General features: G+C 37.3%; 1 protein-coding gene across 2 annotated transcripts in view; it reads left to right on the forward strand.

Moving 5' to 3' along the window:
* VWC2L (von Willebrand factor C domain containing 2 like) overlaps positions 1 to 17,951 on the forward strand; it is a 241,712-nt gene extending 223,761 nt beyond the window's left edge. Inside the window, exon 3 of one of the 2 annotated variants that reach the window (XM_034433639.2) lies at positions 17,171 to 17,951. In XM_034433639.2, the coding sequence (XP_034289530.2) occupies positions 17,171 to 17,425 (255 nt within the window). In that variant the 3' untranslated portion in view covers positions 17,426 to 17,951. The remainder of the gene's footprint in view (positions 1 to 17,170) is intronic. The other variant, XM_034433630.3, reaches the window with a different exon arrangement.
* The last annotated feature ends 1,057 nt before the right edge of the window (positions 17,952 to 19,008 follow it).

Genomic DNA, 19,008 nt, shown 5'->3' on the forward strand with positions numbered 1-19,008 from the left:
GAGGTTGAGTTGACTACCTGTATTCTTTCTCTTTTATATATATTGTTTTTTTTTCTAATTGTAAGCCATCCAGAGATATTGTGTCTTGAACAGAAATAATTAAACACCTGCCTAAGATTGTAATGATAGTTATTTGCCAGTATATGACATATATATTGAGAGCCAAATAAATTTAGTGGCTCAGATGTTAGCCTATAAACTAGGAAAGAGTAAGTTCTAGTCAGTGGTGAAATCCAAATTTTTTTACTACCGGTTCTGTGGGCGTGGTGTGGTGGGCGTGGTGTGGCATGGTGGGCGTGGGTTGGTGGGAATGGCAGGGGAAGGATACTGCAAAATCCCCATTCCCACCCCACTCTGGGGCCAACCAGAGGTAGTATTTGCCGGTTCTCCGAACTACTCAAAATTTCCGCTACCGGTTCTCCAAACTGCTCAAAATTTCCGCTACCGGTTCTCCAGAACCTGTCAGAACCTGCTGGATTTCACCCCTGGTTCTAATCCCCACTTAGACATGAAAGTTGATCCCATATCAGTTATAGCACTAATAACTAAAATTCTTTGTTTAAAAATTTCCCTTGCATGAGAGCAATTGACAGTAGATGCTAGATAGAAAACCCATGTTATGAAATAATTTTGGAAAGTTGTCTGGTCCAGGAGTTGAGCTGGGCCATGCTTATCTATTCTGTTAAGCATATTTTGGGTGTCAGGGTCCGTTGAATGGATTCTCTGCCAGTATGTGAAAATTTTAATTATTAAATGATTATGAAAGGAATGGATATCTATATCTGCTCTGACCATCATTTCCTAGTATGCAGCTTAAAAATAGGTCTGAACATGGGGATATTTTCCAAAGCACCTGAAGGTAGGACAAGTAATGGGTGGAAGACAGTGGTGAAATCTAAAATTTGTTACTACTGGCTCTGTGGGCGTGGCTTGGTGGTGGGGATAATGTGACTGGGTGGGCGTGGCCAATTTTTTTTCTTTTTTTTTCGGTGAAGAGGTTGTAAAAAAATGCTTTCAAAAGGCTCTGATGATCCCAGCTGAGTTGCCTGATAGTCAGAGGCATTTAAAAGAAAAAAAGCCTCTGCTGATTAGGCAACTCAGCTTGGATCGTCAGAGGCATTTAAAACAAAAAAAAGCCTCTGCTGATTAGGCAACTCAGCTTGGATTGTCAGAGGCATTTAAAAGAAAAAAAGCCTCTGATGATCAGGCAACTCAGCTGGGATCATCAGCTGACGATCCCTTTGACGATCCCAGCTGAGCGGTGTGATCATCAAAGGCTTTTTTTTTTTTACTTTTAAAAGCATTTTTTCGGCTGAAGAGGTTATAGAAAAAATGCTTTTAAATTTTTTTTTTAAAAAGCCTCTGATGATTGTGCAGCTCAGCTGGGCATGTGAGGGGGGGGCAGAGATTTTTGCTACCGGTTCTCCGAACCACCCACCTCCATTGCTACCAGATCAGGCGATCTGGTCCGAATCGGGAGCATTTCACCCCTGGTGGAAGACCACTAAAGAGAGATTTGACATAGAACCAAGGAGAAATTTTCTAACAGTGAGAACAATTAATCACTGAAATGACTTACCTCCAGAGGTTGTGGGTGCTCCATCACTGGAGGTTTTCAAGAAAAGATTGGACAGCCATTTGACCCAAGTAGTATAGGGGCCCTTCCAACCTGGTTATTCTATATTCTGTGTTCTAATCTGCCAATTATATTTTCACTAAAAACCATCATTAAATTTGGTTTTATTGAAGCTTAAAAAATTAAGAGTACAGTAGAAGTTTAACCTTTGCAGCAGTCTTCTCAGGCCTATTTAGGAGAGCACCATTAGTATCATGAGCCATGGTGGCACAGTACTGTAAGCTGTTTCTGCTGACTGCTGGTTGCAGTTCAGCAGTTCAATTCTTACCGGCTCAAGGTTGGCTCAAGGTTGTTGCAGCTGAACTAGTCAGCAGGGACATTGCTCTTGGTTGTTGTTTTCCTCTGTAAGTGATATGTTTCCATCTGTCTGACTCTAAAGAGCCAGATTTACTTACATTTATTTTATTACTAAGGGACGCAGTGGCTCAGTGGCTAAGATGCTGAGCTTGTTAATCAAAAGTTCGGCAGTTCAGCAGTTCGAATCCCTAGTGCCGCGTAACAGGGTGAGCTCCTGTTACTTGTCCCAGTTTCTGCCAACCAGCAGTTCAAAAGCACATAAAAAAATGCAAATAGAAAAATAGGCACCACCTTTGGTGGGACCATCTGCGGCCAGCGACAGCTCCCGATCGCCTGGTGCGTTCCCACAGGGAGGGCCTCCTTGGGGTGCCGTCGGCCAGACAATGTTGGCTGGTGACCCCTAGGGAGCAGGCCTTCTCTGGACGCACCTATCCTGTGGAATTAGCTCCTCCTGGGGCTCCAGGTGGCCCCTGACCTTTGCTCTTTCCGCCGTGGTCTTAAAACATGGCTATTTCGCCCGGCCGGTTTGGACTGAAGGGGTTTTAGAGGGGATTTTAATGGTTTTTATAGTTTTATTGGGTATTTTTAAAGGAAGGATTGGACTTTGTGTGTTTTATTGTTGTGAGCCGCCCTGAGTCCTTTTGGAGATAGGGCGGCATATAAATCCAAATAATAAATAAATAATAAATAAATAAGGTAACAGCATTCTGTGCGCCTTTGGCATTTAGTCATGCCGGTCACATGACCACAGAGACATCTCTGGACAGCGCTGGCTCTTTGGCTTTGAAATGGAGATGAGCACTGCCCCCTAGAGTCGGGAACGACTAGCACATATGTGCGAGGGGAACCTTTACCTTTATTTTATTACTATAGAGCCGAGGTGGCACAGTGGTTAGGGTGCAGTATTCCAGGCTACTTCAGCTGACTGCTAGCTGCAGTTCCCTTCCGAGGTGGGTAAAATGAGGACCCAGATTTTTCGGGGCAATATGCTGACTCTGTAAACTGCTTAGAGAGGGCTGTAAAGCACTACAAAGTGGTATGTAAGTCTAACTGTTATTGCTATTGCTATCATGTCATCAGCATATTAAAGGATATTAATAAATTTATTCTGGATCTTTGGCATATGAATGTCTGTAGCATATAGGAATCCTGGTAAATCATTGGCACAGAAATTAACAAGCATTGGGGCAAGGATACAACCCTATCTGACACCATGTTATGGGTGGGTACACAACCATTTATACCCATATGGACTTTCAAATGGGTATTTGAGTGGAAGACCGTAAGAATAAGTCTCTAGGTTTCATATTTAAGATGGCCAATTTCATCCACAGAATATTTCTATTTATAGAATCAAAAGCCTCACTAGGATCTATAAATGCAGTAGTTTCTTGCCGTTATTAATTGCTTTATTATGAGATGTTATAAAGTAAAACTATTACTGGTATCTATTGTGGAGTACTCTGATCTGAGTACAGCTTGTTCACTAAGAGATTTCTTTCCATTATCCAGTCTTCCATCTTGCTCAGATGTTTTGCATTCATTTTAGTTACAATTTTAATAAGGTTTTATTGGTCTATAGCTTTGGGGTCACCTTTATCACTCTTTTTATATATCTCTATCATGGTAACTTCCCATTCAATTATAATACAGCCTGTGTTATTTATATGGGTGAACAGCCCTGATTTCTGATACTGGAGGCATGTAAGGACTGCCTCTCCTTCCAATTTAAGAAAGTAAAAACTCTTGAAACGTAGTATTTCAAAAGGAACCTTTTATTAAGCAGAAGTGACAGCAATGAGTTCAAAGCAATGTCTGAATACCCTTAGGCAAGACAAGTAGGATTAAAGCAGTAGAGACCCCTTCCTTAATCCAGAATGCAGATTTTAGCCAATACACAAGTGTGAAGATGTTTTCTTTACCAGCTGCCCTGAGAACCGGATAAACGTGTATTCACATCGTTATCCTCGTTATTCTTTAAAGTGAAACAGCCCACATGGCTGTCATAAACATTCCTCAATGTTAAGGAGATCTTAGGGCGCTTTGGCACCAGGATATAGGTTGTAAAATATCCTTTGACACAGGCAATGCTAGTAAATCGAATCCAAGTCTCCCCCTTCTCCCAATTGAATGGCTGTATCACTTTTAGGGATTTCACATGCTACTTGCATCCTGATTTATTAGGGAAATAGGTCTATATGATTCTACCAATTTTAAATCTTTTCCTGGTTTGGGAATCAAAGAAATCAGTGATCTATTCCAAGACGCTGGGATATCCACACCATGCAAAATTTTGTTATACAATTTTTCTAATTTTGGCACTATTATGTCTTTAAATTCCTTATAAAATTCTGCCGGCAACCCATCCTCACCTGGTGCCTTCCCCAATTTTAATTTTTCGATCGTTTCTATAATTTCTTGCTGGGTTATACTTCCCTCCATTTTTTCCTTATATTCCATTTCTATTTTTCTATGTTCATATTTTTTTCAAAAAGTCCTTCAATTTCTTACTATCTATTTCCTTTTTAGAGTAAAGTTTTTGAAAAAAATTTCTAACAATCTCACATTTATCTTTTTTCTTATTACATCTTTTACCTTTTTCATCTATTAATATTCCAATTTCTCTTCTACATTTCTTATCTTTAGCCATCCTTGCCAATAATTTAGAGTTCTTATTACCAAATTCAAAAAATTCTTTTTTCAAATACATTAAATTCTTTTTAACAACTTCAATATCTTCAATTACCTGCTTATCTTTTAATTGTCTCAATTCTTCCCCAATTTTTTTATTTTTAGTTCTTGAAAATTCGTTTTCTAATTCTTGTATTCTTTTCCCTTCCATTTCCATTTTTTTTATAATCTTTATATTTTTTACATGACAATTTTATACTTTCACCCCGAAAAATCGCCTTCATTGTATCCCATACCACATTATAATTCACTTCATCATTATCATTCCATTTCCAATTTTCCTCCCAAATTTCAATCATTCTTTTTTTGTCTTCTTCATTTTTATACAATTTAGCATCATACCTCCAATTATTTTCTTTTTTCTCAGTATATACATTCAACTTCATAATTACATTTGCATGATCTGATTCTTTAAATATCCCTACATCAACTTTTCCAACTCTATTAAGTAAATCTCTGGACACCATAATATAATCAATCCTTGAATATGTATTATATACCTTAGAATGGAAAGTATAAATCCTTTCTTGACCTTTAATTTCTCACCATGTATCAAATATTCCATTTTCTATCATCCAATTATCTAATATACTCATTTGAACATTATCACCATACCGGGTTACATTAGTAGTATCATATTTACTTCTAATAAGATTGAAGTCACCCGCCACAATCAATCTGCCCTTACTTTCTTTCCGCAATATTTTTGATATTCTCATCAGGAATTCATTTTGTTTTTCATTAGGTGCGTAAATATTAACCAATGCTACAGTTTCTTCGTTAATATTACCAACAATTATCAAATATCTACCTTCAGAGTCCACTACACTTTTTAATTTTTCAAATTGAAGCCTACTTGAAATTAAAGTTGTGACCCCTCTCGATTTTGAGGTTCCAAATGCTTTCTCACAGAACTGTATTCCTTTTATATACAACTTATTTGAATCCTTGGACTTTTGATGAGTCTCTTGCAAAAAGATTATATCAGGTGACTCCCTTCCCATTTTTAATTCTAAACGTTTTCTTTTAATTTGATTCCCAGTGCCTTTAACATTCCATGACATAATTTTAATCACACCCATCATTATATTCAATATTTTCCATTTCTTCCTCCTCCTCCCTACTGTGAATCTTTCCCCAACCCACCACCAATAACAAAAACAAAAAACAAAAAAACAATTTTTCTTCTTCCCCCATCGCCTTCATTCAATTCCAGCCGCCTTGTCTTCCAAGAATGGGGGAGAGGGAATGTGTCTGTCAATCCAGCCATCTCTAGCTCCAGGCATTGTTCTTATGCTTCTTTTCTTTCTATTACTCTATTAATATTACTCTGTTACTTCTTTTCCACATTCAGATCCATCACTTGAGTCGGGCCCAGAACCAAGTTGATCTTCCATCTCACTTTCTTCACCAACATTTTCTCCTCCATTTTCTCTACTTTTTTTTTGAAAATCCAACTGCTCTTTTGTTGGTTTTCTTTTACGTTGTAGTTTAGCTTTAAATTCTGGGCCCTCTCCAGCTGCAGCTCCTTGTTCCTTATCCAAATTTAATTCCTTCCTCACTCCATATCCACCCATCTGAAGCAATTCAGCTTTCATACTAATAACATCATCTTCTTTCTCAATCAGCCCAAGTTTATGCAAATAATCAACAGGATCAATTTTAGTATCAATTGTATGCATTCTTCTATTATAAAAAAAATTTAATTGTTGTGGGAATCTCCAATTATATTTAATGCCTTTATTTCTCAATAATTTTGTAATTGGCTTTAAAGTGTGCCTCCATATACGTTCCTCCCGAGAAATATCCTGGTAAACCTCTATCTTGTCCCCTTCTATTTGAAGAATCTTATCTCCATCCTCTCTAATTTTTGACATCACTTTCAATTTATCGTTTATACTTGCAAACTTAACCAGAACGTTTCTCTTCTTTCCTTTATTACGTCTCATTCCAATTCTGAAGACACTTATTAAATCCTCCACCATCATCATTTTGTCCATTCCAATTGAGTTTAGCCAGTCCAGTACTCTCTTTCGTATATTATCCACAGTTTGTTTAGAAATTCCTCGTATGACCAGATTGGCTTTCCTTACTCCTTCCTCCAATAGGCATAATCTCTTATCTTGTTGACAATATTTATAAACGAGATCCCCAATTTTTCCATCCATTTTTTTAGTATGCATTTGCAATTGATCAATGTCATCTTTTATCATAGCTGTCTCTGCTGCATATTTTGCAAAGTTATCATTAATTTCACCCATAAATTTTTTATATGTTTCTACATTTTGAGCTTTAATCTGTTCCAATTGTTCAACTCTTTCTTTCTTTTCCTCCTCCATTCTTTTATTTAATCCTTCATCCATTGTATTTAATCTTTCAGTAATTTTATTGAGAGCCAATACTATTTGTGCCATATCAGTTGCCATCTGGGCTGAAGATTTTATACTCATATAATCAATAATCAATAGTCAATAATCAAATTTTATTTGCTTAGAGGGTCTAACAAGGGACCATGTGCTGCTTTCCAATTTTGTATAAAAAGTCTGAGATGGCTTAAAATATTGGAAAAAGATAATCTGAGATTCCAAATCACTTCCACTTTTACCACAATCTTTACAAAAAAAGAAATTTTTATCTTATTTTTAATTCCCCAGTCATGTAATACTTCTATTCAACCATCCGATGGCAGCATCCACTAAAAAACAGAATCCACTCTCTCCTATGACTTCCTTCTGTATCCAATCACAATCAGCTTATTACAACATGCTATCATCCGCCTTCACTTTTAACTTTATCACCATTTTTGCTTGCAAGTCATTGTATAAATAATAAATTTCAACAATTTATCTTCCCTTCTTCCACCTAATCTTTCATTTCTACTTTTTTCCAGTCAGAGGAATTTTATTTACTGAGCAAAGTTTCAAAAGTTCTTCATTTAAGTCTTCGTCCTTTTTTTTTTTCCTGAGCATTTTAACAACCACAATTGGAGTGCTTGATGTAATTCCAAACTTTACTTACTCCTCGAGTGTTACAAACTCCGCAACTCCGCAGGACTGATCCCCTTGGCTTAAAACTATCGTTATCACCTCTTTAATGTCTTCAGACTGCCGGTTAAGCATTTATCTCAATCCCCTTCCCCCACTCCCCTCCAGGCAGTTGAGCCCCCTGGAGAGTTTGCAGGGTTTCTTTTACCGTGCTATTTCAAGTTCTTCCTCGCTTTCACTTTATTATGCCGGAGCGAGACATTGGAGATGTTACTACCTGCAATGCCTTTATGCCAATCTTGACTGAATTAAGCTTTCTATTGTATCTCACTTCTCGGTTAACTAATATCCTCTTATCATGGGCTATGTATAACCTAGTATCAGATCTGTCTTAAAAATGGACTGTGTTGATGGTCATTATCCTCCCTCACATGGGCTTGGATGTCTGAAAACCACTCAGTCTTGTTTGTGTAACACATGCAATCTAAAGCACTGGTGGAGTTTCCTGAATGGTATGTAAAATAATATATAAAACCTGGTCTTTACCACCTAAAATATGGAGGCTATATTTACAAATCAAGGAGACCAGTTATGAATCTGTGGTGTTTTTTTTGGTGCCTCTAGCAAGCCAGGAGGGATCATTTCTTAGATAATCCTCAATAATAACACCCAACTGAATAAAATCTTGGAAGGAAGCCCCCACCCTGACATTTAAGTCTCCTGCTAGAATTACAGTGGTTTTAGAGTGATTTGAGTTTATCACTGTCTTTTCTAGATTTGCCAAAATATTAGAAGAAAAGTGAGATGTGTGTAGTGGAAGATAAATGTTCAATAGAACTATTACAGAGAATTTATAAGAATATTTGACAGCTAAATGGGAGAATTCGAGTTCCTGTTCTTGCCAGCCCTTGGCAAGGGTAGTAGTCCTCTTGATGCCTCCATTTAGTCTTCATTTTTTTGCAGGGATAGTTCAGGAACTGAAGCCTGCTAATTGAATCTTCTGTTCATTTATAATCAACCAAGTCAACAGTAACTGTGAGAGGGATCTTGGAGTCTTAGTGGATGATCACTTGAATATGAGCCAGCAGTATGCAGCAGCAGCCAAAAAAGCTAATACAATCCTGGGTTGTATAAACAGAGGCTTAGAATCAAGATCACATGAAGTATTATTCACAAAACCCTAGTAAGACCACACCTGGAATACTGCAACCAATTTTGGTTACCATACTACAAAAAAGATGTAAAAAGTTACATCTTTTGGAAAAAGTTCAGAGAAGAGCAACTGAGATGACTAAAGGCTTGGAGACTAAAACATGAAGAATGTCTGCAAGATTTGGCTTTGACTAATCTAAAGAAAAGAAGAATTAGGGGTGACATGAAAGTAGTATTCCAGTACTTGAGGGTCTGCCACAAAGATGAGGGAGTCAAATTATTCTTCAAACCACCAGAGGACAGGACAAGAAATAACGGTTGGAAACTAATCAAAGAGAGAAACAATCTGGAATTAAGGATAAACTTCCTAACAGTGAGGACAATTAACAGGTGGAACAACTTGCTCCAGAAATTGTGGATGCTTCATCACTGGATGTTTTTAAGAAGAGTCTAGACAGTCACTTATCTGAAATAGTGTTTGTCTGCTAGAACAGGGGGCTGGACTAAAAGACCTCCAAGGCCCCTTCCAGCTCATTCATTCATTCATTCATTCATTCATTCATTCATTCATTCATTCATGACTCTTGGAGTGCTATAAAGTCAAAATTGGAGAGAATCTCCATCAGGTCCCCATCTGTTGCTCTATTCTACCAGCCAACCATGTTCCAAGTCAGTAGCTGGTTGGAACCTTTGCACTTAAAATTAGTGGGAATGGTTCAAAGGGATTAGAATTTTGTGTTGAAGCCCAGGAGTTTTCAGTCATTCCACTAAAGTGATATTCTCCAAAATTCTTTCAGGGTCAAAAAAAAGACACGTTGGTTTGACACTTGTCCACCTTCGCCACAGCCTTGCTGTTGCATGAGCTCCAGAGAATTTTGTGGGAGGTGGTGACAATTTGGATGGGGTGATTTTGCTGGTTGGCAATTTAGAATATTATCAATGCTCAGAGGGGGAGCTTATCTCTGGTTAAAAGTATTGAGCTGGTGGCCACTTCTTATAACTCAGTTCAGCTCCAAGATTGTCCTCAGTTTGTAATTCAACAGGATTTTGGCTACAACTTGCTTCCTCATGTCTGGAAGAGGAACAATAAAACCACTTTTATTTCTATTACTTGCATTTTCTATGTGGAGTGATGTTTTATCAAGCAATGAAGGGGTAAAGTGGAGACTAATCCAGCTGCCTGTTCTTCCTTTTCCTCATGGCAGAAATGATAAAAATACAGTCTCTAGTAAAAATAATAAAATTGCCAGTCTCCAGCAGGAGAGTAAAGGAGATGAAATTGTTGTGGAAGAAAGGATTCAGAACCATCCCTTCAGGGCAGACAGAATCAGTTTATTTATTTATTGCAATAAAGGATCAAACCTGGTATCGCTACCAAAGAGGTCTGAACAAAATATGATTTTCATCTCAAAGTCTTTATACAGTTTCAAACAAAGGATTCTGTGAAGTCAGCATTTTCTTATTATCACAAGACATTTGTTACACAAAATGACATATCTTAATTACTATCTTTGCCAAACAGTTATAATTCTTCTTAGAAGTTACTGAAGCATAGATTCAAATTATCTCTTGTTGAAACAATAATATGGTCATCTCCTCTCTCCGACCTTAAAAATGTAAATCACCAGACTGTCTTTATCTGTGACAACTGAGGGGCCTTGATGTAGAAATCCTACTTGAAAGGAATGTGTTTGCCTACGTGTTGGATACAATTGCAAGCATTTTCTCTTTTACTATATTAAGAACAAAGAGGGCCCTTCAGTGATCATCTAGTTGGACCCGCTTTTACTTTATTTATTACTTTATTTACCACTTTATTTGTTACTTTCCCATATTACTCCCCCCTCTGGAAGTTTGTCTATGCATAAACTTCCACAACCTACTTATAAGTGTAACTACTGAGTATAAAAAGTTCCAATAAACAACTCTATAATATAAAAATCCTAACAAAATATAAGAAATAAAGGCATATAAAAGATTATATATGATTGTTTCCACTCTCCTAGGTCTAAGGAAGATTCTTTTCATTTTTCCACCGGTTCCATTTCCACATATGGATCTGCCTCAGAATCTGTAGGTACTTCCACAGGGTAGGGACCAAGTTGATTAAGAAAATGCTCTGTCAGAGCTAGTTCCCTCTCAACTTGAATTTCCTGTACTGCTTATGGATAATTGTCTGAGGAGTGGTATTACACATGGGATGAATGCTAAGCCAGCGATGGCACATATGAACAAAAATATCATTTGTTTAATCCATCCGGATCCAGGCACCCAAGAAAACCACATGTCAGTTGTTTATAACCTCTGACTTATCTTGGAAGCCCTATCCTGCAATTCCTAACCACACCTGATTTGTTACATGTTCCTGTCCAGTTTGTTGGTAAACACAAATATGCATCCTTTCCACATAAGAAGATTTATGGAAAAGGCATGCACTCAGTAGTTCCTTGCATTAATCCAGACCCCTAAATCCCTGCCACAAACATTCCTGCCAGTGGTTGCAATGGGACTTCCAGTGAGGGGTCCTTCTGTTTATCTCTGAGAATTGGTCCTTCAAAAACATATCGAGAGGTAGTATTTCCAGGTGGAAAAAGGATACACAAACCTGATTTGGACTTTAAATTGAACCAGAGCGGAAATCCTGGAGGTTGAAATGGTCTTGGACAGATTCCATCCACCCCACTTTCCCTTCTTAAAGTTCATTTCTGGTGGCCTTTGTTTTAACCCAGAGTTGTGGTTTGACAGGAACAGCATGATACGATGCAGGGCCCGCAGATAGACATAACCAGCATTTTTGACCTAGGGTGGGGTTATACTGATTAACAAGATCTTGACTTAATTCCAGAATCCGTGATATATAGTCTCCTCTATGCAATTGTTGCAGAGGCCCATTTTCCTTATCTACTCCCCCCTCAGCTGGGAATGTCAAGATGGGAACCTTAGGTGGTGGAGTTGACTTAGGTCTAAAGTAACGACCCCGTGCATAGACAACGCGTCCATGGCGGGAGCGAACTTGACCCAAAGTGTGGCCATCTAGGGAAGCAATGTTCCTTATATGGTCACTTGAGAATGCAAGAGCTAATAATGTCCAAAGCCATAAGCAAAACATAATCACTGTGGTGTGAAGCTCACAACGTCAGGTAGAGGGTTAGTGGTGCGTGTGGGTTGGGATATAGCAGTAGCAAGAAAAATCCTAGGTCTACCACAAAAACGCTCCTTATATGTGTGAAACAAAACTACTAGCAAGATTAGAAAAACAAAACCCACTCCCAAACTTCTACTAACATTAGTATGTTATAAGAAAGTGTTATAGTAAAGCTAATAAAATGTATATGTGCAATGTGAAGATAGTTTCCTCCTGATGAATCTTCCGCTATGCGCAGGGGACCAGCTTCCGGTGTGGTCCAGCAAAGCTGATGATCACCACCATGCGTAGAGAGTTTGTTCCCGGTAGAACTCAGCAGGGTGTATTCTTCTTAAACTTCCGCGCCAATGGCCTGTCATTTTTTTGTTACCTGGTATCAGTCTCATCCAGTGGATCCAGGATCGTCCTCTTAAGATCTTAAAAGCACAATTACAAAACTAATACATCTGGGAGAGTGCGTAAAGGAATCTGAGCAGTTGTAGTCCTTTTCAGTTGGGAAACAGCATAGGCAACCACTGAATCCTAAGAAAGAAAAAATACAAAAATAGTCCAGATGATGAAGAACGCTATTCCCACTGGTGGCTGCCTACCAGTCCCTTGGATCCTTCGGATCATCAACTTCAATGGACCTTCTTGATGAGATTCCACCTTTCACTCCTTTAGGGGTGGCACGGGCCTGTTCACTTGGGGTCTAACTTCCATCCAGCTTGGATCAACATCCAATCATCGTGGTGGAATTTGTGGACAGGAAACTTCAAAGGTGGTGTTTGGGCTAATAGTCCTTGTTTCCTAAAAACTTCAAAATATCTGGACAGGTTATACACATATTGTTTCAATACTTTGTCTCTGGTTTCCAGGGAATTAATGCATATGCTTCCTGTAGTGAAAACTACTCCAAAAACTACTCCTTCATCTAAAGGAGATGAAATTGTTGTGGAAGAAAGGATTCAGAACCATCCCTTCAGGGCAGACAGAATCAGTTTATTTATTTATTGCAATAAAGGATCAAACCTGGTATCGCTACCAAAGAAGTCTGAACAAAATATGATTTTCATCTCAAAGTCTTTATACAGTTTCAAACAAAGGATTCTGTGAAGTCAGCATTTTCTTATTATCACAAGACATTTGTTACACAAAATGACATATCTTAATTACTATCTTTGCCAAACAGTTATAATTCTTCTTAGAAGTTACTGAAGCATAGGGCTTCTGGGTTTGGCTTCCATCGCCGTCAGACGGTCCTTTGAGACCGCCAGCCCCGTCGCTCGTAAAGAGCCGCCTTTACATCTGAAAGGCGGCTCGAAAAACTCCATTTCCTTAAGGAAATGTGAGACAGAGCAGGCGAGGGCAGGTAGAGCCCTCTGTGAAGTCCCCAGAATTTTTGTTTTACTCTTGGGGACAAAGCAGGATGAGGCTCCCTCTTTTCCTCGCCGCTGCTCCGGGCTTCGGGAGAACTCTGCTTTTTGCAGAGCTAGGCGACAGGACCAAGCCATTTACTGAGAACTAACAGATTGTTTAAACAAAGAGGATGAGATCTGGACTCTGGACCCTAAATCGCAAGTATTTCTAACAATTTTATAAGCGATTTTAAAAGCGAAGGAAAAAAAGTTTAAAATGGCGACTAGCTGAGGCTTGAGAAGAAGAAAGCTGAAAGTGAAAGTCCTTCCGCCTGAATAGTTTAACAAGCTACAAAGTAGCAGAAATAATAGTGCTGGCTAGAATTGAAAAGAAAAATTTCTACTTTATGTTTCTTTCTTCTTGGAGATTTGATATTGATATTGTCTGGAGAGAAGTCCTTTTCTTTAAAAAGAGTTTGTCTATGTGGCAGGATGGCGTCTAAACTAACAAAGCCAGACAAACAAGCAGCGGGGGGGGGGGTTCCCCCATTTACAAACTATGTGAACAAGTTTCGAACTTGCAGACTCAGAAGAATGGTTTTAACCTAAAAGAATTTGTTTTGGAGGAAATGGCAAGACATGACGAGATTGTGAACCAGAATCTTGAAAAATTTAAGCAGGAAATTAAAGAATTGATACAACTAAAGTATGATAATTTGCAACGAAAGATTGTAACAGTGACTAATGCTTTTTCAGAAATAGTCATAAAGATGGATAAAAATATCAAGTTATTAGAGTCTAAAATGGAGGAAGTTGATGATAAGATTTATAATTTGGATAATAAAATACAAAGAATTGAAAATGATTTGATAAATATTCAACATAATAGCTCAGAAGTAAAGTCTAAAAAGGAAGCTGATCACGAGACTTACAATGCAAAAAACATAAAACAAGGGATTGAAAAAGAAGTTACAATGATGCAATACAGGCTCACAGAATTTGTGGTTAGAATGAGAGGCTTACAGGAAAATAATAGAGATGATTTAAGAAAAATATCTGCTGAAGTTCTGGCTGGGATTTTAAAGGTTCATCCTGAGGAGGTATCTTGTAAGATTGACAAGGCCTATAGAATAAATTCTTGGATTGCAAAGCAAAGGCAATTGCCTAGAGATGTGGTGATTTACTTTACAGATAAAGGAATAAGAAATGATATTGTGCAAAAATCCTTTAATTCTACTCTACAACTGAATGGAAGAAAGATCTGGATATATAAAGAGTTGCCGCCCAAGATGTTAAAAGACAGAAAGAAATTTGGATTTTTGGTGACTGAGCTAAAGAAACAAAACATCTCATTCAGGTGGGATGCTCCAGTTGGTTTAATATTGAGATATCAAAGAGAAAGATATCAACTAAATACTGTTGAAAAAGCGGAAGAATTTTACTATAAGATTCTCAAAATGGGTTCAACATCTCCATGTATAATATATGAGTGGAATAAAGAAAAGCAAAATCAACAAGAGATAGAAATTCAGGATAAGCAGATGGAGGTGGAAGTAATGGAAAAACAACAAGTTACAGAGGTCTTTGTAGATGAGCCGCTTCTGGATTCTCCTTCAGAGGTCTCAGCTGGATTATTTATAAATACAAGAGAGGCGGCTTTGGATTCTAATGTGATGACTTATCAAGTAGCAGACCAGTATGGAAATCAATCAGTTGATATACAACTCATAGAAAAGAAACCAGAATGGAGATCTACGCCACAAAAGCAAAACCAACAAGATCAAGTTATAGATCAGCATGGAAACCAAACAGTTGATATACAACTTACAGAAAGGAAACCAGGATGGAGATCTAACCCACAAAAAGTTAAGAAAAGAAGAAGCAGGTGTTACAAAAATAAAAACTTTTAGACTAAACAACAGTGTAATGCCAGTTATCTAAGAGATGATTGAATACATGAAAATATAGCTGAGGCAAAGTACTGGTTTATATTATCTTGAGGAGAGTGACAGACCTCTGCAGTGCTGTACTTTTGGGATGTGAAAATGGCCTTAAACTGAATGGATTGGAACTATCTATTTTGGATTCTTTGATAAATGTATTACGTTTATGCTGAACTACAAGGCAAGAGAGTTATGGGATTGGGGCACGCAGAAGATCTGGTTGTTACCCTATTACGATGGTTGGAATTAATAATTTAGATGAAAGACATTACTATAGACACCATATGGAATACAAATATAAAGTCACTCGGGTGGTTTTTTATATATGAAGACATCTACTATTGATGGGGGCAGATGGTAATTGAAGATACCGAACATACTGTTGGAATTAGGATGTGATGTTACCCTAACATGGGTGATGGAGTTAACAATCCAGCTGAAAGACATTACAGAAGATATCATATGGATTACAAGCTTAAAGTCATTTGAGTATACTATTTATATAAGGGAATACTTCTTAGTGGTGTGGGCAGAAGAATAAAGATATTAAAAATTATTATGTATGGTAGTCCTGTAGGAAAGTGGGTGGAGACAGGTTAGCTTATTGATTGTTTAGTTTAAGAAAAGGGATATTATGTTTAGATATGAATACATGTAAAAGATTTGAGTTAAGAGATATATGTATGGGGGAGGAGGAAAAGGGTAGATTATGAGTAGAAATTGCTAAACTGGGGGATATAATAATATTATTATGCTAAATTAGGAGTTATTATATAATGTTACAGTTGAATGTTATTTTGAAATGTATAGTATAAGGGGGATATAATAATATTATTAGAAAGAAAGGGTCAGCGTATGGGGGGTGGAGCAAAGGGATGGTAAAGTATTATATAATCTGTTATGAATTTGGATTTTATTTTGGAGAAGCCACAGGGGGAGGGGAGGGGGAGGGGGGTTAGGGGGGAGGGGGGAAAAAGGGGGAAAATTGTATTTGAAAAACTTTTTCAATAAAAAAAAAAAGAAGTTACTGAAGCATAGATTCAAATTATCTCTTGTTGAAACAATAATATGGTCATCTTCTCTCTCCGACCTTAAAAATGTAAATCACCAGACTGTTTTTATCTGTGACAACTGAGGGGCCTTGATGTAGAAATCCTACTTGAAAGGAATGTGTTTGCCTACGTGTTGGATACAATTGCAAGCATTTTCTCTTTTACTATATTAAGAACAAAGAGGGCCCTTCAGTGATCATCTAGTTGGACCCACTTTTACTTTATTTATTACTTTATTTACCACTTTATTTGTTACTTTCCCACATTAAAAGTATAGAGTAAAATGGGATAAAATAAAAGAGCTTGTTAAAAAATTGAAATAAGAAAGGCTTCAGAGGGAGCTCCTTACAACAGATCCTACCTCTTATGCCATCTTTCCTTCTCCCTATATGCAATAAATATATTTGTGTTTTCCACTGCAAACATAAAAATAGACAGGGGAAAAAAGATATTCAAATAACTAAAAGCTCACCAAAGCCCATCAATACTCTGGGTATTAAGGTACTTAGGTCAGTGTCTGCTAGGTACTGAGAATACCAAAACGGAGGATGAAAAAGGATTGCTGTTTGAATCATCTATAGGTCTGAAACAGCTTTGAAAATATTTCAAAATGTCATATGTTGATTTTTCTGTTTTTCCCATTTTTATTAAGATATTAGTCTTTGTACATGGAATAAAATTATTATTTTTCTCTGTATGTTGCATCAAGAATACAGTATTTAACTGAGAGTATTTCTATTTTCAGTAAAAGAGCACAAAGTTCATGGACAATAACATTATAAGTAAAGCAGTTTTAAATCTGGGTTTCAGTCTTTCTGATGGCTGTAATGGAATTAAAAATGTTAATTTTGGATCAACTATGCCCAATGTAATCAAGCCCATGTTCTCCAATCTGGTTAACCGTTTAATCTACTTATGTATATACATTTGCAGGTCCAAACTGCTTTGCAGGAACCACCATCATTCCGGCTGGCATCGAAGTCAAAGTGGATGAGTGTAACATCTGTCACTGCCATCATGGGGACTGGTGGAAACCTGCCCAGTGCTCCAAACGTGAATGCCAAGGCAAGCCGACTGCATAGGGCAAAGCTCCCAGCAATGATGTTTGCACACCCATTGTGTCAGCTTCTCAAGCTGGATCTGACAGCTGCAGTTGGGTCACCAGCAAAATATTTTAGGGTTAAATAAGACAATTTTACCTGTGAGCTTGTTCTCTTCCTCTCTTTTCCTCTCTGAAAAAAAATCTATGTAGCTTGACATTATAGCAAGCAACACAGGTTGGTAAATTAGTTTAGGAATGGAATGTTCTACAGAACTTCTTCTGGTGATGGTTTATGTTTTCTCCACCATATGGGGATAATTGAAAAGAAAAATGTATGTTCTAATTTCGATAGAAAACAAGCTAAAGCCAACCAGTGTAAGCAGTCAATATTCATGAAAGAGATTATACAACCTAAGAAAATCAAACTCTTAAGATCATCACTCAACAACATATACCAGTGTCAGTCTGTTGCATTATTATTTTCCCCACCTCTTTGGTTCTAGGCAAGGAGGAAAGAAACTGCAGCTTCCTCGACCTTTCCCTAACCTATCAGACTAAATATGCCTATTCAGGTTAATTTCAGTGACAAGTACTGCCCTCTTTGCTCTCTCTCCATCTTTGAATAATCTCAGCATGAATGTAGAAATCAACTGGTTCTTAAGAGATAATATATATATCATCTGACATAAAGTTGCAATTCATGACTATCCAAGTGTTAATTATCAGCACAAATATATTTTAAAACATTTAATGTTGAATAACATTCCTATAAATTGGATGGGGTGGGGGAATCACACAAAATATTTATTTGACCAGGATGTCTGGAAATCAAGATACAATGTAATCCCATTTTTTGGGCTCAAGAGCCCAAAGAAAATTAACTTTGCAAGTTTCCTGAATTAAATTTGTGTTCTTCATTTTTCTTTTCAGTGTTCATTTCTAACTCCAATGAAGAAATCCTTCTTGCTTGAGTTTACAAGTGCATATATTTGGGGCTAAATTAATAGGGACAACTTTTTGTCCATTGTTCCATTTCTTCTTAGGTAAAATATCTCATGAAAGAAATATGTTCGAAATCTGTTTTAAATTTTGCAATTTATTGGAAGAGATTGAGATCATTTCCTATACAATCCTTTTAGACATTAGTATAAATATGTTCCATGGAGAGAAAATTGTGTTAACTGGAAAACAACTGAAACACCAAAGTCCCAGAAATATGTATTATGTAATGAAAATTTGCACCTATCATCAACCATTTTATGGGTAGGCAAAATAAGTCACACATCCTGTTTGTGCAACCTGCAAAGTCCCTAGAAAAGATGTAAGCAAGGATGTTAACTATGGAACAGAAATGTTTTTGCATATTGTTTCACCAGAAATGCAGACTAACATACCAAACACAACATAATACCCCCAATGTCCCTGCCCCCTTTTTTTTAAATCCACGCTCCATCTATATGACTTAAAATTACTTTTGTGTTAAAAGGTTATGCTGCACCCATAAAATGCAGATAAGCATATGAGTAGAATTGGACAATAAAGCAAGACAATATACCCTATGAACAAAAGTATAAAAGGTGAAATTAATAGCTACTTAATTATGAAAGCAGTAATGGGTGAAAATTAAGCTTGAACTTCCACATTTTAGCCATTAAAATAAATTGTGGCAATGGCGAATTTGAATTGTGATCATCTCCTTTGGTTTTGATTTATTCTCATCCCCATAGTT

The sequence above is a fragment of the Pantherophis guttatus genome, chromosome 1 (assembly GCF_059756535.1).
Source record: "Pantherophis guttatus breed Tessera chromosome 1, ASM5975653v1, whole genome shotgun sequence".
Classification (NCBI taxonomy): Eukaryota; Metazoa; Chordata; class Lepidosauria; order Squamata; family Colubridae; genus Pantherophis; species Pantherophis guttatus.